The sequence below is a fragment of the Thamnophis sirtalis genome, unplaced genomic scaffold (genome assembly GCF_051295495.1).
Source record: "Thamnophis sirtalis isolate CommonGarterSnake01/CBP01778 unplaced genomic scaffold, rThaSir2_p1.2 scaffold_11, whole genome shotgun sequence".
Classification (NCBI taxonomy): domain Eukaryota; kingdom Metazoa; phylum Chordata; class Lepidosauria; order Squamata; family Natricidae; genus Thamnophis; species Thamnophis sirtalis.
In genome coordinates, this window is record NW_028261391.1 from 31,027,067 (window position 1) to 31,052,506 (window position 25,440).

At 36.1% G+C, this 25,440-nt stretch overlaps 2 protein-coding genes across 9 annotated transcripts in view; both read right to left on the minus strand.

Moving 5' to 3' along the window:
- Positions 1-13,641, minus strand: part of MFF (mitochondrial fission factor) — a 32,468-nt gene extending 18,827 nt beyond the window's left edge. For 2 of the 8 annotated variants that reach the window (XM_087725472.1, XM_087725467.1), the window contains exons 1-5: positions 13,479-13,641; positions 10,092-10,249; positions 6,627-6,847; positions 5,967-6,139; positions 2,784-2,872 (exon numbers count right to left, since the gene is read on the minus strand). In XM_087725472.1, the coding sequence (XP_087581598.1) occupies positions 2,784-2,872; positions 5,967-6,139; positions 6,627-6,847; positions 10,092-10,129 (521 nt within the window). In that variant the 5' untranslated portion in view covers positions 10,130-10,249; positions 13,479-13,641. Of the gene's footprint in view, positions 1-2,783; positions 2,873-5,966; positions 6,140-6,626; positions 6,848-9,202; positions 9,246-10,091; positions 10,250-13,390 lie in introns of those variants that run through there. The other 6 variants (XM_087725474.1, XM_087725473.1, XM_087725470.1 and 3 more) reach the window with 5 other exon arrangements.
- A 3,970-nt stretch (positions 13,642-17,611) lies between these two features.
- COL4A3 (collagen type IV alpha 3 chain) overlaps positions 17,612-25,440 on the minus strand; it is a 75,282-nt gene continuing 67,453 nt past the window's right edge. Inside the window, exons 44-52 of the mRNA XM_087725464.1 lie at positions 24,643-24,715; positions 23,438-23,509; positions 23,186-23,305; positions 22,673-22,771; positions 22,286-22,498; positions 21,182-21,359; positions 20,788-20,902; positions 18,637-18,809; positions 17,612-18,074 (exon numbers count right to left, since the gene is read on the minus strand). Of these exons, the coding sequence (XP_087581590.1) occupies positions 17,990-18,074; positions 18,637-18,809; positions 20,788-20,902; positions 21,182-21,359; positions 22,286-22,498; positions 22,673-22,771; positions 23,186-23,305; positions 23,438-23,509; positions 24,643-24,715 (1,128 nt within the window). The 3' untranslated portion in view covers positions 17,612-17,989. The remainder of the gene's footprint in view (positions 18,075-18,636; positions 18,810-20,787; positions 20,903-21,181; positions 21,360-22,285; positions 22,499-22,672; positions 22,772-23,185; positions 23,306-23,437; positions 23,510-24,642; positions 24,716-25,440) is intronic.

Sequence of the window (25,440 nt, forward strand, 5' to 3'; positions counted from 1 at the left end):
ACATAACAAGTGATATCAAATTTCCCATAATTGTGAAAATTAAACATATAAGCATGTATGTAATATTTTTCAGCTTGAAGTTCCAAAAAAATAATAATGTTATTAACATGCAAACCAAGACTGGCCTTTCTACACAAAACTATTCTATATTTAAATTTTCCATTACATTGTATTAACAATAAAGCTTCCATTTTTATTTATCATTAGTTTAATGTAGCTAAGATCTCTCAAATGATTGTATGAAGCCTACCATAATTTGCTGACAACAGTTTAACATTATAAAACTTCTTTATATGTAGATGCTGTACAACATAGTGAAGAAATAAGTCTGACTCTACACACATGTATGTAATATTTGCAAAGAATTTATGGCCATAAAGTCTAACGTGTATGGCCTAATTCAAAAGCATTGAGACCCAAGGACTAATGAATCAAAGATATGATTCAAATTATACACATTGCATTTTTCTAAACTGACCTATATTAGGCATGTGATAGAATATTTTACAACCATCAAGTCACTACTTTTAATTATATATTAAAAAGATGGGATAGAGTATAATAATAGCCCTGAAAACTTATATAGATACATATTATTTGTATAAGAAAATATAAACAGTATCTCTCTTCCATCCCTGCTACTTACAATTTATAGAAATTAGGGAAGAAATTTCCCTAATCAGGATATAATATTTATTGGGGAGAAATAAAATCCCACAGTTCTAGAATTTACCCACAGGATGAATTCTTTTTACATCTGATTTTATTACATACACACATGCCTGTCGTATATGTATGTGGGCAATATAATTCAATACGCTTCATTTCAGATAACGTAGCTGAACAAATGTTGACAGTAAACAGTGAATAATCAATTTTTAGTGAACATACTTGTATTTCACTTTTCTCTATAAAAGATGACTGGTACTATGACATTTTTATTTTCCTGTCAGTTTCAATATTGTGCTATCACGAAGAACAGTTCTGATTATTGGAAAGTGTTCTTTTTAAATTAATTAGCAGAAAAGGCATCATGGTTGCTCATCACTTCTTTCATCTAGTTATTATTACTTTGGGGGAGCATTTAAGTATCATTCTAGGTCAAAAGATGATCAGGTAAAGCACTTACACACACCACTATGAGACAAATGCAATGATGACAACATAAAAAATATTATTCATTAGGTAGACAAAAAAATGAAACTAAAAAATTCTTCTAAGCTGATAAGTTTTGAACACAGAATTTTTCATTATTACAACTAACATGCTAGAATTGCAGATAGTTATTTTACTAGAGCACAAAATAGTTCCACCTACAAATATATACATATAAGCATTTCTAACAGAGGAAAAGCATGGATTTTTGTAAAAATGCTGGATAATAAATTAGGACAATAAAGGTAACAGCTTATATATCTAAAACTAAATATTAAAACATCAATAAAAACTTAAGGCATTTGAATGCAGCCTATGTGAAATATCTAATTGAAATAATAAGATGTCATGTGAAGAAGAGAAGGTATAATAACCACTTACAATTATTCCAGATGTATTTAAGATTTATATAGTTATGAATCATTTACTTTCAAAAAAGTGACACAAATATGCAAATGAGATGCTAAAGACAAATTTAGAAATAATATCCAATCCTTACAATGCAATATAATAAACCTCACTCCAATGTCATCAGATGACTGATATAGCTGCTCAGTTCAAATACTATCAGCTGGTAGGCAACCTCAAGATTTTTGCTTTATTATCTCATGGTTCTTTATCTTTAGAATTGGTTTTTTGACTGGACAAAGTTTTAGAATAGTTGTCATCTAACATAGGGGTTCCAACCTCTGGTCTGTGGACTGGCACAAGTCTGTGGCATACCAGCCACGGGGCCACGCAAACAAGCAAAGCCCTATCTGCAGGATGCAGGCAGCACACAAAATCATAACCTCTCCAGGCTACAGAAAAACCTCTCTACCTGCAACTGATCCCTGGTGCCCAAAAGGTTGGGGGCCGCTGATCTAACACATCTTTTATTTATGTATCTGGAATGTTTATCCTTTGAATATAACATCTTTAAATATACTTCGTGTATTTAGTTAGTTGCTTCATCTAGCTTCCTCCTTTTCCCCAATTGCAGGTGGAAGAAACAAGATGGAAAACCTTTAAGAAATTATTCAGGGGAACACCTATAACATTAACAGCATATTGGTGGCACATTCTTAAAATGGTTGCCATGGTAGGTTTGCTTATATATTCATAAAATGGCTGTCTTGATAAACACAGCCAGTCAGAAAACATACAAATTACCATACAAACCAGGCATGGCTGCTGCCAACCATCTGCCTCTGGACGTCTATAACTTCCCTAACACTTTTGTTGTTTTTATTGGGAAAGTACTTGCTTCTCCAATAAGCCACCAGGCTATCAATATCCACTTTTTATTTTCTAAAAATAAATTTGTGGGCCATATAGACATCCTTCGGAGGAAGTGGGATTAAAGGTGCTAGTTCTCATTTTTATGTAATTAGAACATCTAAAAATAAAACAATAAATATGTTGGACACCAAGGTGTCCAAAGAATTAAAAATAGCAGCTGTGTATCTCTTTAACTTTTTCATTGCATCATTTACAAACAGGTAAGATCAATTTTGAGCTATAAGGCTAACATCAAAGGGCTGTTAATAGATCAAATAAACACTTGAAAGCATTTCCTAATCAAGAACTAAGAAAAACCACAGATCAGGTTTCATTTACAGATGTATTAATAATCCTTTTCTACTCACACTGCTTCATTTCTCATCAACTGGCCATTCTGACGAGTTGCATTTTCACTCATAGAACGTTCTCTTTTCAGCCGTCCTACTGTCCGAATCTGCCGGGGGGAAAAGAAAATAAAAGGAACAAATCAAAGATAGTATTTTACTGTATTAATAGCATTAATAACTAGCTTAATTTAGTAGGCAAGAGATTTTGACTAATGTAAACTTTTTAAATGGATTTTCTGTTAGAATGTAAGATCTTTATTTCATACAACGATCTCCTATATTTTAACAATCATGATTTTGAAAATGCATAAGTCACAAATAACTCTAACCCAGACTCATATACAATTAAGTGTGTAGATTCATTTATAATACTAAGAATTCAGAGAAGTTCAGCTTATTGGAAGTGAATAAATGTTCTAGGATACACTGTTCCATTATTCTTGCTTGATTACTCCTGTAACTTAGAACAGTTAAGTAACCAGGAAATCCCATGTAGCATTTCATATAATGATTCCCAATGCTGATGAATATGGATATAGCAATGAAAAATAAATCCAATGACGATTATAAGACATCAGCTTAGGAAGGGATGAGGAAAAAACCTCTTGATTACCCCATCCTGCTTCTATTTGATATAAAAGAAGAAAAAAGGAATCCTCGTCAGATTTCAAGGTTCTGCTATTATATTCTCTAACAAAAAATAAAAATAAAATATACTTCTACTAGTTCGTGTAGTATCTATTTCCAGGCCTAGTAAATCTTGATCAGCTTCTTTTCTTCTAAACTTCTATAATAGTATAAAGCCAATAGCAATTCTTCAGAGTGCTTTTGTGCATGGATATCAAGATAAATCATTAAATAAATTATGGGCAAATAAAAGTTTGATCAGTCAGTTATCAACTCTGTACTTAGAAACTGAATGTTTGTCACTCATGCATAAGCACTTAAATCCTGAATTAAATAAAGGCAATGTCAGATAACTATAATTTATTGAACCCAGTAAAGATGAAGATTAAGATGATCTGCCTGTCAGGCCCAAAACAAGAATGATACCAGTACATAGTAATTCTTTCAAGCTGAATTGTTTCTCACCTATAATGTCAGACTAAAGACTCTACTATCTGCACCTACAATGCAGAGAGGTTGTTAATTGCCTCGCACTCATGAGTTTTTCTTTACTGTGCAAGAGCCGGGAGTTGCTCCAAGGCTGCAGGTTCTGAGGCTGCAGGTGCCTGGGGAGCGGGGGGAATGCTGCCCAACTGCCCCCTCCCGAAGCAACCTCGGAAGTTTTCAAACTTGTCTGGAGAGACTTTTTTTTTAAGAAAACCCCGAAAAGCTTCAAGATCTGGAACTGCCAGTCTCCAATAAGATGCACATCTCATGGCCCGCTTTGCCCCATTTCCTGCCCCACTTGCCACCCCCAAATTGCGCCCCACTGCAAGCATCTCTCAGCTGTTGGGTACTGCAAAAAATCTTGCACAGTAAAGAAACATTTCGCAAGAGTGCAAGAAGTTAATTGCCTCGCACTCATGCAAAGTTTTTCTTTATCGTAAAGAAAACTGTTTCTTTCTGCACAGAACAGTTGAGAGACACGACAGAGCTGCCAGACTCTGGTAAGATGCGCGCCTCACAGTGGGGTGCAATTTGGAGGTGGCAGGTAGGACAAGGGAAAGGGCAGGGCCACTAAAGAATGAAAAAAGGGGGTGATTGGTGAAGGGTGGGGGTAGATAGGTAGAAATTTCAAAAATATTCCTACCTTTTCCTGTGGACATGGCTTGGGGGATCATGTGACTGAACGGGCATGGGCATGAGTGACGTCAAGCACACGGAGCCATTTGTTAGGGCACACGAGGCGTTGCCTTGTCAGCCAGCTAACTTTGGCCTTCTTTTAAGGCCATTTTTGCCCTCCAGAGGTTTTGTGCTGGGGTCGCACGTGCATGCGCGCTTGGGTCGCACATGCATGTGCGCTGGGGTTGCATGCATAGCATTATGGGTGTGGGCATGCCCATACGAGCCCCCTGCGCTCCCCCCTCTTTTGGCATGAGATCCAAAAAGGTTAGACATCACTGCTCTAAGTGGTCTTCAGGTAACAACCACATATTCAATGACCATTGAAAGTTATGATGATACTAAATCAATGGTGGTTAAAATTGTCCCTCAAACTTACAGTCATCCTGCACCCTCATCAGGGTGGGTTTCTGCCGGCATTACTGCTGGTTTGGTGCGTGTGCAATTTTGGGTGCACAGTTGCCTATAAATAGGTCTACGCATGCGCAGAACATTTTAAAAAGTAAAAAAAAAATGTTGCGGTGACCAGGGAACCTGTTTGTGGGCGAGGTGAGCATGCCGTCCCTACCGGTTCAAAGACCCAGTCGCCATTTTCACTACCGGTTCCACCGAACCGGTACAAACCAGGAGGAACCCACCTCTGACCCTCATGATTACATGATCTGGGTGCTTGGCAACTGGTTCACATTGAAGTTTTCACCATTCCATGTGACATGAGCATGATCTGTGACCTTCTCTTCCCCCAAAGTCAATATAGGGAAACTCACATGTAAGGTTGCAAATTGTTTGGAGAAATCTCCCCCACTTGTACACCCCCACCACCAGCTCCTCTGTGCTTGTACCATGCCAGCCACCTGCACAGCCTCCACACTTTGCTATGCTTGTGCTGTAACTCCCTGGGCAATTCACACCTTCCTCAGCCACTTGTACTTCACCCATCCAGCAGGATCCACCCACTACACTAGTGCCCTGCTTCCTCCACTACTTGTACTACCTTGTGCACCCTCCCTCACCAAAAGTCACTTACCTACCTACCAGCCTGCTTGCAAATCTACCAGGACTTGCCACTTCTTGTGGATTTCCCCACTGACTTTGGTTGTTGGAAGCTTGCAGGAAGTTGCAAGTAGTTGCTTGTTTAATGACCCAAAATCCTCGCTTAGTAACTACAACAGGTTTGCAGAGATTGCCGGGCTAAGCAATACAGTTGTGTGACATTGCACTACATGACTGCATCAGTTAGCAACATAAATTGTGGTCCAATTGTCATTGAATTTCAGGAACCCACTGTATTCTGAATAGGATTATCATGTAGAACATTTTCAATGTTTTGTTTTGGGCTTTAATAAAATATTAAAATAAAATATGATATTAGCAAAATGTGATATTAGCTAGGAAGAAAAGAAATATACTAGCCTCTTCATTTTGAGGAGTGTGAGGAGGAGGTCTCTCTAGGTCCAGAAAATCTAGTGGACGATCACTAAGTGAAATAACACGGGGAGGTGTTTTCAGCGACAGAGACTTGAATGGAGTTGACTGTAGAAGATCTAGATCTGGGGGCCTAGAATGTGGAATGTCTTCACTATTACCTAAAAAGAGTTAAGTTTCAAGTCAATAATACATTAAGTTTTTCGTTGTGCTGCAATGGACTGCAGAAACTTGATGCTTTATATTTAACTTCAAATATAAATTTACTGAAAGATCCAAAGCATAAGATCATCTAGTGATTGTAGCAAATGCTTTTGGAATCACTACATAATATTTGTTTACAGGTACCATTTTTAATAATATACACAATACATTATATACCCATGTATAATATAAAGTAGATACAAAGAAAGAAAGGGGTTTAACTATTTCGTGTCATGGTTTGCATGGAAATGCAGAAAAGACATAGACCGTATTACAAAATAAATCAATTATGCTCAAATACAATGATCGAAGTATTAAAAAATAAACAAATAATACATTTGAAAAAAAGAGTTGTGATTCTTTTTCCATTGAAATTCATGAAAGACCTGAAATCTATCTTAAGGATAATTAGATTAAGAACTACTCATCTATAGCTAAACATACCTGCAACTACAATCCGCTCTGGCACCTGCATTGTTACACTGGCATTTGGAAGCCCTTCTTCAGGACACGTTTGCTCAAGGTCAGCATTTGGGGGTGCTACCTTGAGTTTTTCTGGAACTCTCATTCTCTGGTTGATCCCTTCGGTATATTCCATTTCATACTGAATTCGATTGATTTCTGCCATTTCGGCAGCTGGCGATTGGAATGCTGCTGTGCTCATCCTAACACAAGATGAAGCAATTCAAATTATAAATCAACAGTAACATGGTTTTAGCGTACAATAGCATACAATAATTTATATTGCATACGATAACAAGTTTTTCTTCAGAGTCTCTTTCACAATACAAGTTTATTTATTGTAGCCTATTAACTTATTCAACTGTCAAGTCTGTGTGATTTAACACTGGATATAAATTTCTGCTAGAGATGCCCTTTCTATTAATCATTGGGATACCAATGTTATATAGGAAAATCCGCACATCATCTGTTTTTAGAATAGTAGCATGAAATATTAAGAAGCAAATTGCCACTGCAGAGCAATCAATTTAAAAACATGATTAAGATACTAACATCACAAATCTTAAGCACGCTAACGGCAGATAAACTGTGGCAAAAATATTTACATAGTCTATCTATTGACATATCATAACACTATGAAACTCTATTGTACAGTTAAATACATTTTGCAAAAAATAAAATATATTTAAAAGATCTAGAAAAAATTAACAACCTAAGATAAGGATTAAAAGTAGGGGCTATGCAAGGAATAGAATGGAATTTACAAGAAAAAGGTTTCCATCTTTTGTCTGTTTTCTGAATCTTGGCATGAAAAAAACATGAAGAAAGGCTTCAATGGATGACTTAAGAAAGGAGACTTGTGTTAAGTACAAAAGAATCTGTATCTCAAAATCAGGCAATTGTTTCAATAAAGATGAAAAACAACATAGCAATAAACTGATCTGTACAGGTGTATAAACTACCGTATTTTTCAGAGTATAAGACGCACCAAGATTTTGAAGAGGCAAATTTTTTAAAAAATGCACTCTGCAGACCTCCCAAAAATGGTCTGTTTTTCGTGAAAACTGGTCCCCCCCCCTTTTTTTAAAGGGTATGAATAGCCTTTGGGAGACTTGTAGAGTGCTCTAGGGGGAGGGGGGCAAAATTGAGCAAAAAAATAGCCTGTTTTTCGCTCATTTCTGCCCTTCCCAGTCCCTAGGAGCATTCTGAAAGCCTCCTAAAGGCTCTACACGGCCATTTTGGTGAAGGGGATGAGGTTTTGGGAGGCAAACAAAATGCTGTATTGAGTGTATAAGACGCACCCAGATTTTCAGGCTCTTTTTTTTTGAAGGGAAAAAAGTGTGTCTTATACTCCGAAAAATATGGTATTATGGAGTCAAAATAGTAGAACCACTTCAAAGCAGTTCTCCTCTACATCCAAATGTGATAAGTCACTGTAGAAAGATAGCAGATCAGGATTAACCCATTGAAATCTGCTGGGTTTGAACCAGAAAAGACTTGAATAAAATTAGATGTTTTATGAGGTCTCTAAAGGTGCCTCGTTAATATTGCAAAAGACTATGAATCTATATGACGCAGCTCAGGCTGAATTGCAGTATTTCTTGGAGCATGACTATTATGTGGTTCAAGAAACTACAGCAAAAATCTTCAGCAGAACAAAAAAATGCCTTTTATAAATTTCCAATTTGCCCAGACAAAAGATTTCCTTGTGGGGAAAAAAAAATCACTACTATGAATTTGTTATGAATATATCCTTCAGGCTCAGAATTCTATAGAATCAAACTATTTATTTAAATAATTTATAAAACTATTAATCTTATAGCAGTGACATACAAAGATTAAATATTAAAACCATCATAACAATATAAATGAGTTTTTGTTTCATAATTTTGTTTCATAATTTCTAGTCCTATTCAAACTGAACTTTGACCTGTTTAGCAGAGATTTTGAATTTCATTATCCAGTCTGGATATTATATATATATATATATAATATAGCTTCCTCCCATAATTGGGGCTTACCAGGGGTTGTAAAAAATCTAATAGATACCTTTCACCCTGGCTTCGCTGATAAACGGATAAGAGCCTGTGGCCTAATGGCTAAGATCTCTGCCTAGTATGCCTAGTGTGCAATATAGCCCAGGTTCAAATCCCAGTAAGGGTATGGCTAGCTGATGAGAGCTAAATAGCTTGAAATAGATCTATACTAGTCTCCCTTTATTTATTTATCAGCACAAATAAAAAAACACAAATATAACAAAGGCAACAGTAAAAATATTGGGTTTCTGTCGTGATGGACTCTTGTGACGAGCCGAAGGACAGATGATGGAAGCAGTTAGCTTCCTCCCATAATTGGGGCTTACCAGGGGTTGTAAAAAATCTAATATATATATATATATTATGCTTGTCAAGAACATGATGACATAATTATATGGAAGCTATCTTTATAATTGCAATGAAATCCAAATGTTTCCTCTAAAAAGATCCAAATGATGATGATAATTCAAGCAGAATACATAAATGTTTATAGAAAACTGAATTTAAATTTCTGAAAATCACCTGGAAAAGTATTTCCAATTCTCATATTAGAACCAGCATTTGTCTACAAAGAAACAAGAGTGTTTTGGAAAATAAAGTATATTACTAAAAAAGGGTACTCAGTGAGAAAATCAATACAGCCAAATCAATAATGCTTACTTAAAATAAGCAAACAATCTAAATAATATTTCAGGTTAAGAGTGATAAGACACTAAATTGTTGCTGATCAGTGCTCTTAGTCCTGCTTGGAAGTGAAAGATTACACAACAAGCAGAAAATAAGCACAAGGTTTGACCCATTGAAGACTAGAGAGAAATGAAAAATATTAAAATTCCATGCTATCTAAATCAGATTCCAAATTAGACTTTCTGCATAGTTATCTATTTTTAAAACATTACAATTATATAAAACTTGACTCTAAAATTATATTTACTATTAACTACATCACCTACTCAATTTGCACCACTTCAGATTCTGATTTTTAACCATTTCACTTAAAAATATAACACATATATGTATAACAAGATTTAATGCATGTATATTTTAAAATACCTGGGAAAATACAAAAAATTCAGTTACAGGATGTTCATTTTAGATATCAGCTTATGGATGTTATCTAACCTCTGAATTTAAGACTTATGTTTTGAAGACTATTTGATAAAAAAATGTGTTGTATTTAGAAAGATCTGAATCTTTTCATTTTCCAAATGGAAAACCACCTGGGGATCTTAGGGATTCTTGAATCCTACTACAGAAGAAAAGATAAAAGTATATATAATTTTAATTTGGAAAGAAAGAAAATATATCTGGGCAAAGAGCATATATGCAAAACAGTCACATTGTAACACATGAAGATACTACAACTACTCACTAGAATAAATACAAGCGTAATTCTTCAACTTTCACTAACCTTCCTAAAGGAATTTCACCCCTTGTTCGTTTGCTCATTCTGAAGTTTGCTTGCAATGTGTTAATATTACTACACTATAACACTGTTTATTTTACAGAACAATATGATTATACAGTGGAACTTTTCTACATAAGACAGCATGACAATTGCTTTTCAAGCTGTAACGGGAAAAAGAAGAACAGAAAGAAGTATTAGGCAGATTATAAATAAAATATTACTAAGGACATTTTAAATGATATCTATGTATTCTATAATATGAATTTGATAGGAATATGCCAAATAACTTCCAAATATTTAAAAATTTACAAAGATTCAGAAAAGTCATTTCTTTTTTAAATTCTCAACTCTGATTTTTAGAAGAGTGGAATTACAATTCACAATAAAGCTAGTGAAGACTTAAAGACAGCTCCTAAGTCTGAAAAAATTTATCCATATTTAACAAAAAATAATCTGTATCTAATTATGACTAAATGCTTAGTACTTGCCTTGTTTTAGACTTTTATTCTAGCAACTGCAAAGATAAGATGCAGAATATAACAATTTAAGCCTATGGGATAGGTAAATCCCCCAAAGAGAACACAATACATTAAATACATATAGTTGGCTGTTTGTTTTTTTCTATAAATTATGTCGCTTTATACAAATCACATTAAAATGAAGCACATGTGACATCATCTGGATTGAGATCACTATAACAAGCTTAATCATTACTAGTTAATCATCTATCTATATACAGGTAGTCCTTGACACATGGCACAATTGAGCCCCAAATTTATTTTGCTAAGTGAGACAGTTATTGAGTTTTGCCCCATTTTATGACCCTTCTTGCCACAGTTGTTAAGGGAATCACTGCAGTTGTTAAGTTGCAGTAACACAATTGTTAAAATGAATCTGGCATCCTCATTGACTATGATTGTCAGGTCACAAAAAGGACATGACCCAGAGACATTACAACTGTCATAAATATGAGTCATTGCCAAGTATCTGAATTTTGATCTTGTGACCATGGGGATGCTGCAACAGTCATAAGCACGAAAAACAGTCATAAGTCACTTTTTTCAGTGCTATTGTAAGTTTGATCAAATACTAAATGAACTGTTGAGGACTACCCGTACTACTAAAAATCTCATTACCATAATCTTTAACTGGGCAAAATGGTGCGTCATAGGGCAATACTTTTTGAATCAAGGAATTTCAAATAGTTTAAGAGAATGTGTCAAAAATCCAGTTTTCATGACTCTTGCGGAATTGAAATTTGGCAGCTAAGTAAATTAAGGACTTGCTACCAAAGGATTAGTTTCATATCTAAACTGAGATAGAAGTATGTTTTCTTGTTCTTGCTTTAACTTGAAATTTAAAGCCAACATCATGGTTTAGCAATTTATGTCAATCAAGTCACTAGGTTCTGAAAAACCGTGGTTTATCATTATACACAAACACAATCCTGGTGTGTTACTTTCTCCAATAAACGAAATTATAAGCCTAAATATGTTCTTATAGAAATAAACCAAGGATCCTGATTTAAACATACCTGTAATGGTTTCTATCAAATTCTCAATCTACTTTTTTGAATTCTCAATTTACTGCTACTCAAGAAAAAGCCAAGTTTTACTAGATTTCTGGATTATGTTGTGCAAACACAGAAGCAGTTGACATGCTAAAATAGCACAAAATCTCCACCAGATATAGCCCATCAGATAATAGTTACAAAGAAAACTGGACACCACTCAATTTTATTTAATTACAAATGCAGTAGAATTAATAGGAAATATGAGGAATCTAAGTATTGAATTACAAATCTTTGCTAAACTGGTAGCAGAAATATAACTTAGTGCAGGGGTATCAAACACCTGGCCCGCGGGCAAGATGCATCACACGCTGGCCACATCCACCCCTGGTTTAGCAAAGGGGGAAAAAAGTTGTGATACGACCATGTGACTATGTAAGTTTGACATTCCTGACTTAGTGGATTAGGAGAATCAACTATTTTGGTCTATTTCAAAAGGGGCAATGAGAATGGTAGAAAATTGTGATTTTTATAACTAAACAAGACTCCTGCCAAGACAATTCACCTATGCTGAGATGTTGCTATTGCTAATATCCAATATTATTTATTAGAACAAGAATTGAACCACTAGAATATCTGCCTTTCAATGTGCTGTAAGGATATATTTAAAACTCCAATCAGCATAGGCTGAGATAGTTGTATGAATAGAATCTAAGTGAAAGTCAGTATTTATGACAATTCTGTATCTCACCTTTCCTTCTTCCCTCCCACCCCATCAATTGTTGCATGTGGTTCCCAAAACTACATTTGATATTTCTGATGAAACACGTTGCCTCAGAAAAATGTATTCAGCAATAAATTTGCTACTCCTTGAGGTATCTCAGAACTCTGTTGTGCAGTTAATGACTGAATGGTAAATCCATTTTATTTAAGGCCCTTGTTTTTCACCCTGGTTAATAACAATTCAGGAACTTCCCAGCTGGGTAGGAGAGTAACAATCTTTGGCACAGGTCAGCACCTGGTGTTCAGTTGCATTCTGCCTATATATATATATAAATCAATCAAAGCAGTACTAAGAAAGCTAAATGAATTATAGCATCACAGGGCTGGAAAGGCCCTTTAGGTCATTAAGTCCAATCCTCTGTCTAGTGCAAGAATCCAATTAAAGCATCCCAGCCAGATGGCTCTTCTGTCCCTTCTGGCATACCTATAATAAAACGACACCCTTTGCCTCTCTTGTGAATTGGTTCCACTAATAAACTGTTGTTCTTACTGTAAGAAAGTTTCCGTTAACCAGAATCTGATTTCCAGGTTCCTTGAACTTAAACTGTAAGTGTTTTCTGGAATGAAAAATAACAGGTTTTTCTCCAACCTGCATTCTTTTAGGAATTTAAAGAATTGTCAAGCCCCGCCCGCTTGATTCCCAATGGCTTCAATCGCTCTTAGGGTTAGTTTCTTTTAGCCCCCTGAGCTCTTAACCTGTTCCAATTTCTCAAATTCTTTTAAAAGGGGCCCCGAAACGGGTTGCACTACGTGTGAATAAAATAAGTAAAATAAAAAAATCAGCAAACCCGCAAAAAAAGGGGGAAGGGCGGGAGAGAAGCAGACGAAATCAATGGAAAAAGAGACGGCGTTAACCTTGACAGAAGTCTTACGCTTTGAGGGGGAAGGGAGGGAAGCAACAGCGGGCAAAGCTGTTGAAGCAAGGGAGCAAAAGGACGTCCGGGCCGAGCCTTTTGTGCGGCAAGGAAAACGGTACGTGAGAACCTCTGAATACAATGAAGGAACCTACCAAGGATTCCTACACGAACTTCCCAGTTTTGCCCTACTGCTAATTCGGAGAGAGAAGGCCCCAAACCAACTCTCCCTTTATTTCTCACCCTGAGGCCAGCAGGGAGGCGGAAGCTTTGGTCCCAGTTATCCACTCCAGCCGCCTCAGGCTCCGTTCCTCCGTCAGAGGGCCGTTAGTGGCGGAGCACAGCGCGGAACTCAGAGAAACAAAAACAAAAGAGAGAGAGAGGGAAATGACCTAAATTGTCCCAAATGCATTGCCGTAACCGGCAGCCGGGATATATCTCGTGATCGAGAAAGGGCGGAAGCGGACCTTCAACAGGAATTAGAAAGTGTTGCGGCCATCTTTACTATGGTCGTAGCCGGGTTCCCGTTCGCTTTGCAGAAAGCCGAAGGTTTTCTTCCTTTTTGCCGACGGTGGGCGATGGCTAGACAGCGTGACTTCGTTAATTTTGGGGATTTTATTTTGGATTCAGCTTTTTTTTGGTTAAAAAAAAGGTTTTAAATATCAGTATGGAAATCTGATTATGATAAAGATCTAGAAAATCAGGGTTTCTTTAAAAATTGTTCTGGTTTTATGTCGCCTACAGATTTAGCCAACTGAACATTTATCTGATACATTAATTATGGCAAGGATCCCCAAACTTGGCAACTTTAAGATTTGTGGACTTCAACTCTGAAGTCCACAAGTTGAGCTGGCTGGAGAATTCTGGGAGTTGACGTCCACAGTCTTAAAGTTGCCAAGTTTGAAGACCTTTGAATTATGGTATTGTATCCTAATCTAGCTCAAGTTATGTTTTAATGTACGCTAATACAATTATATTAGTTCCTAAACAACACTAAAGAAAGATTTGAAAAAGACTAAAAGTCTAGCCCAATTCCAATTAAGAAGAAAAATAGGAGATGCTTTTCAAAAGAGACCAGCATGGATGCGGTTTTTCCAATATCTAAGGATCTGCCACAAAGAAGATTGGGGGGGAGGGCAACGTATTCTCCATCTAAAGTCAGGCCAAGAAGCAACGGATGGAAACTAATCAAGGAGTGAATCAACCTAGAACTAAGGAAAAATTTCCTTAGAACAGTTCATCAGTGGAATGATTTGCCTCAAGAGGTTGTGTGTGCTCCAAACACTGGAGGTTTTTAAGAAGCGATTGGACAACTGTTTGTTTGAAATGGTTAGAAGTGTTGGAAGGCAAAGGTTTCCCATCCATTCCCAGCCGGGAGTCACCACCAACGCTAAAAGAAAGTTTCATGAAGACAGCTGCCTGGAAGTTATGAGTTTTTTTAGAAGAAAGAAAGAACGGGAAGGATGAGACACACCTCTGTCTTTCCCGGGTCTGCAGCACCCCATATACAGTTTGGTTTTCCCTTCTGGGTTATTTTTGCTATCTTACTACAGAGGGTTGGACTAGAAGACCTAGATCCCTTCCAACTCTGTTATACTGTTATTCTGCATACATGTACTACCTCAGTATATTTATTGAGTTCAGTTGAATATTACAATGAATTTCAGCATACAGATAAATATTTCCACAAATTGTGTACAGGAATCTCTTTTGCCTATAAAGACAGTTTACAACTGATATTTTATAAATAGGCATTACGGATGCAGTTTAACTGAAAACAGGTTTTTTTAAAAAATAATATGCATAATATTGCAGTTAAAGGTGAATCCTTTATATAAAATTATTTTTTTCAAGTTCATGGAGATCATTCTTGACTTATCAACCCAATTGAAACACATATATTTGACTTAAGATTTTGCAATGGCAAAGATATCATAAAACAGGCTTGTAGATTAATTATGAATATTTATTTAACAGTATTGGTCATACAATCCTGCTGTGACAATGTAGCTCTTAATAACATTTTCAGCACCGCCCATACACAATTCCCTCAATCTTTCCCTTTTCTCATTTTCATTGTAATTATTGCTATATGTGGAACATTTTTTTTACAAGAGAGTTGCTGCAATGAGACACTAAAATAGCCTCTTTTATATTTACAGACATTGTAAATCCTTACTGGGAGGTGATTTTTCAAGAGGAACTTGGAATATTGCATCTGGGAGAGGGAGAGGGAGGGAGAAAGATTTAAAAACTGCCTCCTTCTCTTGCAGTGAGGCTGTAAAAAGCTTCCATTGACATATATGGAAGTTGTTTTAAAGCCTCCTTGAAATGAAGAATGGGGGATGCCTTCATTGGTAGACAAAGAGATTATAAAAAACCTTTTTAAATGTTCATGTTATAAGGGCTTGCTGACTATGAGCTGCACAAAGTCAGGGAAAGATCTTTTCTCTGATTTTGGAGAAATGAATAGGACATTAATCCTTAGTAGAAACAGATAAGATAGGTACCTTGAGGGAATAGAGTGTAGATTCTGAAGAGGATGAAGATCTTCTCTAGCTATTATTAGGCCATACAGGTAACATCTGGTGACAGAACTGGACCATTTTTTTGTCCAACTGAAATCTTTTAAGAATACAGGTAGTCCTCGACTTCACAACAATTCATTTAGTGACTGTTCAAAGTTACAACGTCACAGAAAAAAGTGATGTATGACCATTTTTTCAGAGTTACAACCTTTGTAACATCCTCATGATCACGTGATCAAAATTCAGATGCTGGGCAACTGGTTCATAGTTATGACCATTGCTGTGTCTCAAAGTCATGTGAACATCTTTTGCAATCTTTTGACAAGCAAAGTTAGCATGTTGCTAACTTAACTATTGCGGCAATTCACTTAACAACTATGGCAAAAAAAGGTCGTAAAATGGGCAACACTCATTTAGCAAATGTCTCACCTAATAACAGAAATTTTGGGCTCAATTGTGGTCATAAGTTGAGGACAGTACATTGTTCTGTTTAACATAACTGAATTTAGTGAGACTAAAGCATTTTTAATTTATTCTGATTTAACCCAGAACCACCAATTAATTAATGAAGCTACATTCCTGAGCTCATATTATTAGGAGCTGGTATTTAAGTTCACTAAATATAATAAGGCTTACTGGTATATGTATTATTTAGTACAGTAGGAGACTGGTGGGAGACTCTAGAGTGTCCACATCTTTTTTACATTGTGGCAACCAAAACTGAATGCAGTATTCCAAGTGTGGCCTTATTAAGGTATTATAAATATTAAGATTTCACGTGATCTTGATTCTATCCCTCTGTTTATGCAGCCTAGAACTGTGTTGGATTTTTGGCAGCTGCTGCACACTGCTGGCTCATATTTAAATGGTTTGTCCACTAGGACACATATTACTAGGAGCTGGTATTTAAGTTCACTAAATATAATAAGGCTTACTGGTATATGTATTATTCAGTACAGCAGGAGACTAGTGGCCAAATGAAGAGCAACATTGGCAATGACTGCAGTTGCATTGAAAGAAACCAAGTGGTATGTTTCCACATTACACTAAGCGTATTAAAAATTAATTGATTTCTTTTGTTTTTGCATTATACTGAATAGTTCAGGTTTCAAATGGACTGATTTGGCATAAGACAATAAATGCAAGGGAGCAATTGCTTTCATCTTCCAGTGAAGGAGAGCTCTTACTCCCTGTAACTGCTGCCTCTGTCAAAATGTTAAGAATTCAATATTTGGCAGGAAATTGGAACAAAGTTGTAGTTGCAAATTGTATTTAAATAATCAACATGTTCTTATACTGGAAATTCCTTTCCAAATAATAACAAAATATGGCATTACGCTGTAGTGAAATGCTGCAATTTCCCACTTTTTAGCCAAAGGAAGAGTGAATAACGAAGGTAGCAGTTTAGAAGCTTTATTCAAAGAGGTTTTATTCATTTTTTTTAAAAAAAAATATCCTTTAATGTAGTGCCAAAAATGTCAGTTTACATAATATTTGATTTGAATAATACATTATCCTATGATAGCTATTGACTTCATTTAGTAGTTGGAAAAGCACAAGATCACAATTGAGAACTATAGCTTTTTCATTTAAAAATTGGATGTTGCCATGGTTTATAATATGTAAGGCTCCATTAATACTAGTGTTTAGAAACTGGCAATCTTGTAATACATTAAATATGTTGGTCTAATGCAGTGTTTTTCAACCTTGGCGACTTTAAGTCCTGTGGACTTCAACTGCCAGAATTCCCCAGCCAGCTTAGTGAAGCGAACCATAGTGAAGGCATCAGGTTAGAAACCAGGAGTTATTTAATCATATCTTAGCTATGAAAGACAACTGGGTGATTTTGGGCCAGTCATTCTCTCAGCCCAACTCACCTTACAGGGTTATGTTGTGGGAAAAATAAGAGGAGGAAAAAGTATTAAGTATGTTTTGCTCCCTTGAATTATTGATAAAAATAATAAAGGCAAGACACAAATAAGTGCAAAAAAAAATACATTCCAATATTTTCTTTTAAGATGATATTTTTGTTTATTTTAGCAAAATAAAACAATAAAAACATTGCACTTTTCATTATTGCACAACACTGATTTTCTAATTTTGGGTACAAATATTGTACGGTTGTAATTCATATTATTAAAAGTTCATAAAAGCATTTGGTTTGGTTTCAGGCTTTTTTCCTGTGGGCAACAAAATTGGAATTTCATTTTCAGATGACAGTTCTGCTCAGTTGGGTTTCCTCATGCAGACTTGACAGCGACTAATTATTTTTTCCATATTTCCAGCTTTTAGAGTCTGTGGCACTGGTTTCCTTTAAATATAAATAAGAGTGATATATTTTAAGTAAAATAGAATTCCCCTACCTTAAACATTAAACTAATAAATGCTGCATCAGTGTCAGTCACCTGTATTTAAATCAAAGTACAAAAAGTAAAAATAATAATTGGGACTATGAAGTGCTTTGTATTTGAAGAGAGCTGCTGTACAGCATATAAACCACATGCTCTCAAGTAGAATTTCTCTGTAGTTCTTGAAAATAATGATTTTTCCCCGTTATTGCTGATTAAATAGTTTATGGCAGGAATTCCACACAATGTCGTCCAAAGCATCTTTTTGTCTTTGAATCAAAAGCATTAGGCAGCCCTGACAGTAAAACAGTTGTCATAAAACAATGTATTTATCTATCAAATTTTGAAACCACCCATCTCCCTCACAGAGGGACTTGCTAAATATAATGGCAGGTAAGTATCAAAACAAAGAAATGTCAGTTTTATTTATGAATTGGCCAAGTAGTAGCATATTACAATATAATGAAAGAATGAACCGATTCATTTTAAGTTGCATCACAGAGAAAGTAATGTGAATAAAAATACCTGAACATTCTTCTTGAATTTAGTGTAGCCAACCAGAAACTGTAGGAATTTGAGTAGTAATTACATGTTCCTCGGCCATGACATTCAATGAATGGAAGGGCACGAAATTTTTCTAAACATGACCCTGGAGATGCCAAAGCTTGTCCAGAAGCTTCTGAACCTGCACCAGTATACTGTAATGATAAATGACTTTCATAAAAATCTGTTTTGTTAAGTAATCTGGGGATAAGGAATAGACTTCAAATAATAATTGTATCTCAGAATATTAAGATATATTAAGATCAAATAATTCATGCGGGTTATTTTTACATAGCAATTTGGTAGTTTTTGCTACTATTGGTAGAATAGAATAGAATAACAGTTGGAAGGGACCTTGGAGGTCTTCAATCCAAAACCCTGCCTCGGCAGGAAACCCTACACCACTTCAGACAAATGGCTATCCAACATCTTCTTAAAAACTTCCACTGTTGGAGCATTCATAACTTCTGGAGGCAAGTTGTTCCACTGATTAATTGTTCTAACTATCAGGAAATTTCTCCTCAGTTCTAAGTTACTTCTCTCCTTAATTAGTTTCCGCCCATTGCTTCTTGTTCTATCCTCAGGTGCTTTGGAGAATACTTTGATTCTCTCTTCTTTGTGGCAATCCCTGAGATATTGGAATACTGCTATCATATCTCCCCTAGTCCTTCTTTTAATTAAACTAGACATACCCAGTTCCTGTAACTGTTCCTCAGAGCCAAGGTGGCGCAGTGGTTAAGTGCAGCACTGCAGGCTACTGCTAGATCAGCAGGTCAGCGGTTCAAATCTCACCGGCTCAGGGTTGACTCAGCCTTCCATCCTTCCGAGGTGGGTAAAATGAGGACCCAGATTGTTGGGGGCAATATGCTGACTCTCTGTAAACCGCTTAGAGAGGCCTGAAAGGCCTATGAAGCGGTATATAAGTCTACTGCTATTGCTATTGCTATAATATGTTTTAGCTTCCGGTTCCCTAATCATTTTTGTTGCTCTTCTCTGCACTCCTTCTAGAGTCTCCACATCTTTTTTACATCTTGGCGACCAAAACTGAATGCAGTATTTCAAGTGTGGCCTTACCAAATCATTATAAAGTAGTATTAACACTTCACGTGATCTTGATTCTATCCCTCTGTTTATGCAGATTAGAACTGTGTTGGCTTTTTTGGCAACTGCTGCACACTGCTAGCTCATATTTAAATGGTTGTCCATTAGGATTCCAAGATCCCTCTCACGGTTATTACTATTGAGCAAGGTACCACATATACTGCACCTGTGCGTTTTGGTTTTTTTGCTTAAATGTAAAACCTTGGTAGGATTTGTAGCATCATAGAACAACAGAAATTTCAGATATTTTTAATAATGCATTCTTTTTTTCTTTGGGAACTTTTTCACCTTTGGGTTTGCAGTGCTCTGCAGCACCATGCTGTCCACATGACCATGAAGATGTCTTCGGAAGCAATGGCTCAATGGAAATGAGCACCTAGCAGAGTAAAATCTGCAGGGACTCCTTTCCTTTCCTTATCAGATTCTTACCAAGAGAAAAACAACAGATTCCTCAAGAATTTCTGGTCTCGAGGCAGTGCGGGACAGACAGGCATGGAGAGTGCTGATGATCCATAGAAGGGCCGAGGGACGGTCAGGCACAACACTTAAAACCAGATATCCCTTGTAAAAACCACAACACTGCAATTGACAGCCTGGTTTAAAGAACTAGCAAAGTACTGCTGCAGCTGCTTTTGGTAAAGTTTCCAACCACTCTGTTAGGAGTCTGGTGGCAACTTTTCCAAGTAACACATTTTATTAGAAGGCATGAGCTGTAGCTCATTTCATAAGAGACATAGAATGGCAAAACTGACACAGAATTAAAATTGCGGGGACAGGAGACAAGGGGGGGATAAATTGTTTGTGTAGATACAGCTTACATGTGAGATAGATTTCAAGAATCTAATTAATTAGCATTGCACCTTTTCCCTCACAGCACTTCAATAATAAAGCTTAATAAAATGAAATATATCACTTTGATTGAACACTTTCAGAACTTGTTTTTTTAAAAATCTCTTGTCTAATGAATTTATTTCAATTTATTTCAAACAAAAAAAAAAGCCAGTACTTTTATTTATTTATTTTTCTTCCTACCATAACAAAGGAAAACCCTTCCCAAAGAGATTGCCAGCCTTGAGGACAGGGTGGAACTAAAGTTTTTTGACTGTGGACTGCTATCATCATTGCTGGACCTTCGCAGACAACGCATCTACAAAGTGAGAGACAAACATACCATGAAGAAAAGGGAGAAACAAGACTACAGCAGGCAAATGAATTTGGAAGAAAAGTGATGATAAGGCAGGTAGCTGGGCAGAACACACAGAGAAATGGAATCATTCATTTTTTATTCACCTTTTTACAAAATCACACGCATCTTGATTTTGCTTTTGGAAACCTGTAGTTTATCTGCTTAGTGTTTCTTATATAATATGTATCAAATTAATATCGATATAGAAATTAGAAGGGAAAATCAGGTAGGAAAAATTACCTGCTAATATAGGACTCTAAAGCTCTTCCAGAAATTGGTGCCATATCTTCAGGCATTGGTGTTTCTGTTGACAACCAGTAGGAGTAATCATTGCGGGAAGCAAATCTGCATACTGCTTGGGTATTACATAATAAAAAGGGCATTGTAGTAAATCTTGAAAGACAGCTACCAGTTGTACCTGGATGATTCAGAAGAGAAGTTCTGGTGAGTTCAATATTCAATATAACCTATTGTGTTATAGGTATGCTCTGATGTTTATAATATTAGTACAGATGAAATTCATACAAAGTAGGGAAATGCTACAATAGAGACAATTCTGGGGGGGAAATAATCTGAGAGAACAAAGGAAGAGCGAAGGTTTTTAACAGGGAAATTTCAAAAGCTATGGGAGGAGAAAACATTCTGGGGTTAATTCCTTTGGAATTATCCTTGCTCTGGGCAAATCAATGTTTAATTTACAATTGGAAGACATGCATTAAAATAAAATAGCTAGAAAACATATACATTTGTTAATGTGACTGTGTTTTTTTCCTCATCTTGGTGTTTTCTCAGAGATTTTGAAACAATCAGCTCATAGAGTTCTAAAATAGTACATAAACAAATTAGAGTAATGCTTAAGATTGCTGTCTAGGTTCTCTCAGCCTTTCAACCTGCCGAGGTTGGTAAAATGAGGACCCAGATTGTTGGGGGCAATATGCTCTGTAAACTTTTTAGAGCTGTAAATCACTATGAAATGATTTATAAGTCTAAGTGCTATTGCTTATGCTGGTAGTTATTCTTAACCAAAACTCTGAGAGTTTTGGTTAAGAATAACTTTCATCTCTATAAGAGATGAAATTACTAGAAATAAATCTGGTAATTTGATTTGGACAATTCATATAGGTATACACTGTCTTCTATACCCTGAAAGTGCTGCATATGGAAGATTCATCCCTAAGATGCAGATGTAGTCACAATTCTCTGGGAATTCACCAATTAAGACCCATATTTAGGATTACACTGTTGGGTATGTTATTTTAACCAGGACATTAAATGCTTGCTTTTGCATAGCAAACTTTATGTGATATCTTATTAAGAAAAAAATAAAATGAAGTATAAAAGTACCGAGGTCTTGTCCGTGTGCTTGTTCATTTCCTTGAACAAAAAGAAGAGAGTAGCCACTATAGATGTGAGTTGTCCCAGATGGACATGTAGGAATGTTTGTTGACTGACTGTGCCGGGAAAAAATGAAGCCTCTTTTCACTGGACTAGTTATGCAGCTTCCTGGGAATCCAGGAAGTCCCTTTGTACCAGGAGATCCAAGCAAGCCAGGTAAACCTATGCACAAATTAATTTTAAAAATAATAATTAGAAATATTTGAGAGCCTGTCCACCAACAAACTCTGTGTCAAATATACACAATATTTCCATGATTATTGACAGGTACAAGACAAAAACCAAACACTCCATTCCATCTTCTTATAATAAGTTCACCACTCCTTATTGTAGTACCTTTTTGCCCTTGAAATCCTTTTTCTCCTTTGGGTCCTGGTGGTCCAGTTCTACCTGGAGCACCATGACGGCCTGACTGGCCCATTGTACCAGGAGGTCCTGGATTGATGGATAGAAGAAAAATGTTAACATCCGTTCAAAACATACCTAAAAGGAAGGGATCATTCTGGAGAAGATTTGATGCAAACTTATTGCAAGACAAGCCCTGAATAGCACCCAGTAATAACTACTCCTCTGTATTTTACCCAGAAACACCTTCAAACACAGGTGTTTTCTCTCTGAGTCCTTCCAGTATATCTCCTGAGTTCCCTAACACCTGAAATGACAGAAAGGCATCCCAGCCAAAAGCTCCAAGTAACACTGGGGCAATAATCGCCACTAATTCAAATTAGAGCAGTGTTTTTCAATCTTGGCATCTTGAAGATGTTGGAAAACTCCCAGAATGTCAAGGTCCTCACATCCTTAAGTTTCCAAGGTTGCAAAACATTAAAATAGAAGAAAGGAAATATGTACCTGGGAGCCCAGGTGGCCCACGGGGACCAGGATCTCCTGACATTCCTGGGTTTCCTGGAGGTCCAGCAGGTCCTGGGCTTCCTGGGAAGGAAACTCCTTTCTCAACTGGTCCAGGCTGGCCTAGTAATGAAGATACAATCAATTACAATTATAGATGCATTACCATCGTTTACAATTACAATTATTTATTACAAGCAAATAATATTAAAAATCCAATTCAATTAAGTAAAACAGATCAAATATATTTGCTACCAGGTAGTCCTGTTGGCCCTCGAGGCCCTGCTATTCCAGGTGGTCCAGATGGTCCCTGATTGCCCTTTTCTCCTAAAAGGAAGATCCTATTATTAGACAGGAATTATATGATTATGATGCCAAATAATACTTGTGAATTCTATAAAGCTCACATAACTATGGGAATGCATGTCCCAATTTACTATTCTACATCATTTTATCAGTTTTGGAGAGAGAGGTTGATGTTATTTGGTTTTGGTAATATAGTAGGATCTATCATCAAAGAAATATGCATTCAGTACAAATACTGGTCTGCACCAATATCTACGTTGGCCAATTATCGCATGCTTTTGCCTAATATGTCTCGAATATATAAACATAGGTGAAGATCTTCAAGCCAAGGAGCTATGAAATACTTGTTTTGAATCTTTATATTTAATGGCCACCTTGTCAAGGAAATAAGCTAACAAGAACAAGACACAGAGAAAGAATCTTTGGACTTCATCCAGGACAGAAATGGGTCGATTTTACACTGGAATTTTCCTAGCTGAATCCAAGTCATTGAATGCACTGTCAAAAGAGATCACTGGCTGAGAATCTCCATGGCAACTAGCAGGAATGAACAACCTGTTTTGACTCTTTTTTGAAGTACGCCTCTTTTTTCTTTTCTAGAGTCAAATAAATTTTGATGGGTTTTTTTTTTTTTTGTAATTTATGTGGGTCTCTTTCTAGGTTTAGAATCCCAAGTTTAAATTTAAGGCTTTTTGCCTGCTACTTCCTACTTTATAAGTTGTGCAAAACGTAATCCAGTTTGATTTCAGAGATAACAAAAACAATACATGTTCACACCATCATCACATCATTGTAGGCAGTGACAAAAATGAGGTGGTTTCTGTTTATCTTGCTTTCTTGTTCATTTTTGAGACTTTCACTCAGGGAAAAAATGGCAAGGAAACAGACAAGCTGCTCTCTATATCTTAGAGTCAATTTGTAAAATATTTGCGAGAAATCACAGCTCCAGAGTTGCATTAAACCAAGCCTCTATAAATAGATCATCCTGGATATGGTCTTTGTTGTGATTAAGATCTAAAAATAAATAGACAACTCAAACAATTAGTCCAGAAGAAGTTCTGTATCTGCAAAATCCAATTTATATTTCATTCATGATTTGTGATATATGAGTGACATAATATGACATTCTAGAATTAGATAAAATAGGAAAATACCTTTTATTCCTGGTAATCCTGGAAAGCCAAGTTCACCATCAAGGCCTTGATAACCAGGGATACCCTCAATTCCCTGTAAATCAGGGTAAAATAATCTTTATCAGCTTAAATCCGTCTTCAATAGATTTTGTAAATAGAGTAGAGAGAGAATGTACATCAGTTTAAAAAACACATTCTCAAGGAAACAGAAGCATTACCAACTGGAGAATATAAATTCAGTCATCGTAATTGCTGGCCTTATATTTACATTGTCTCACTAAAAGTAAAAGTAGCCCTGAAACCAATTCTTTGCCATTAGTTATTTAATCCAGCTCTAATTTTGAAATAAGCACCTTCTTGTATAGATCCTGTATTCTTAACAATTTTTAATGGTTTGGGAACCCATTATCTTTACTAAAAACAAAATACATGCATAGCTACATTCTTTATTATTGGACATACAGTCTTCTAAATGATATTCTCAGAAGAATGAGGGGCTCAACAGAAGAAAAATCATCCATATCCTAAACACTCATAGTTCAATGAACATGGGATGAACATTCTATTTGCTCTGAGCTTCCGTGCTCCCATGCCTTAACAGCAGCTAGTTATTAATTATAACAGAAATGAAACAGCTTATTCTATCTTTCAGTGAAACAGCAACACCACCACCAGCCTAGTGACACCCACTAATATACCCCCTAATTCGTCATTGATAGCTAAAAAAATGAAGCAGAATAAAATTCCTGTTTTTTAAAAAAACTGATTGTTCAAGTTTAATCATTTTTGCAAAATGTGATAGCTTCCCTCATCTACAAT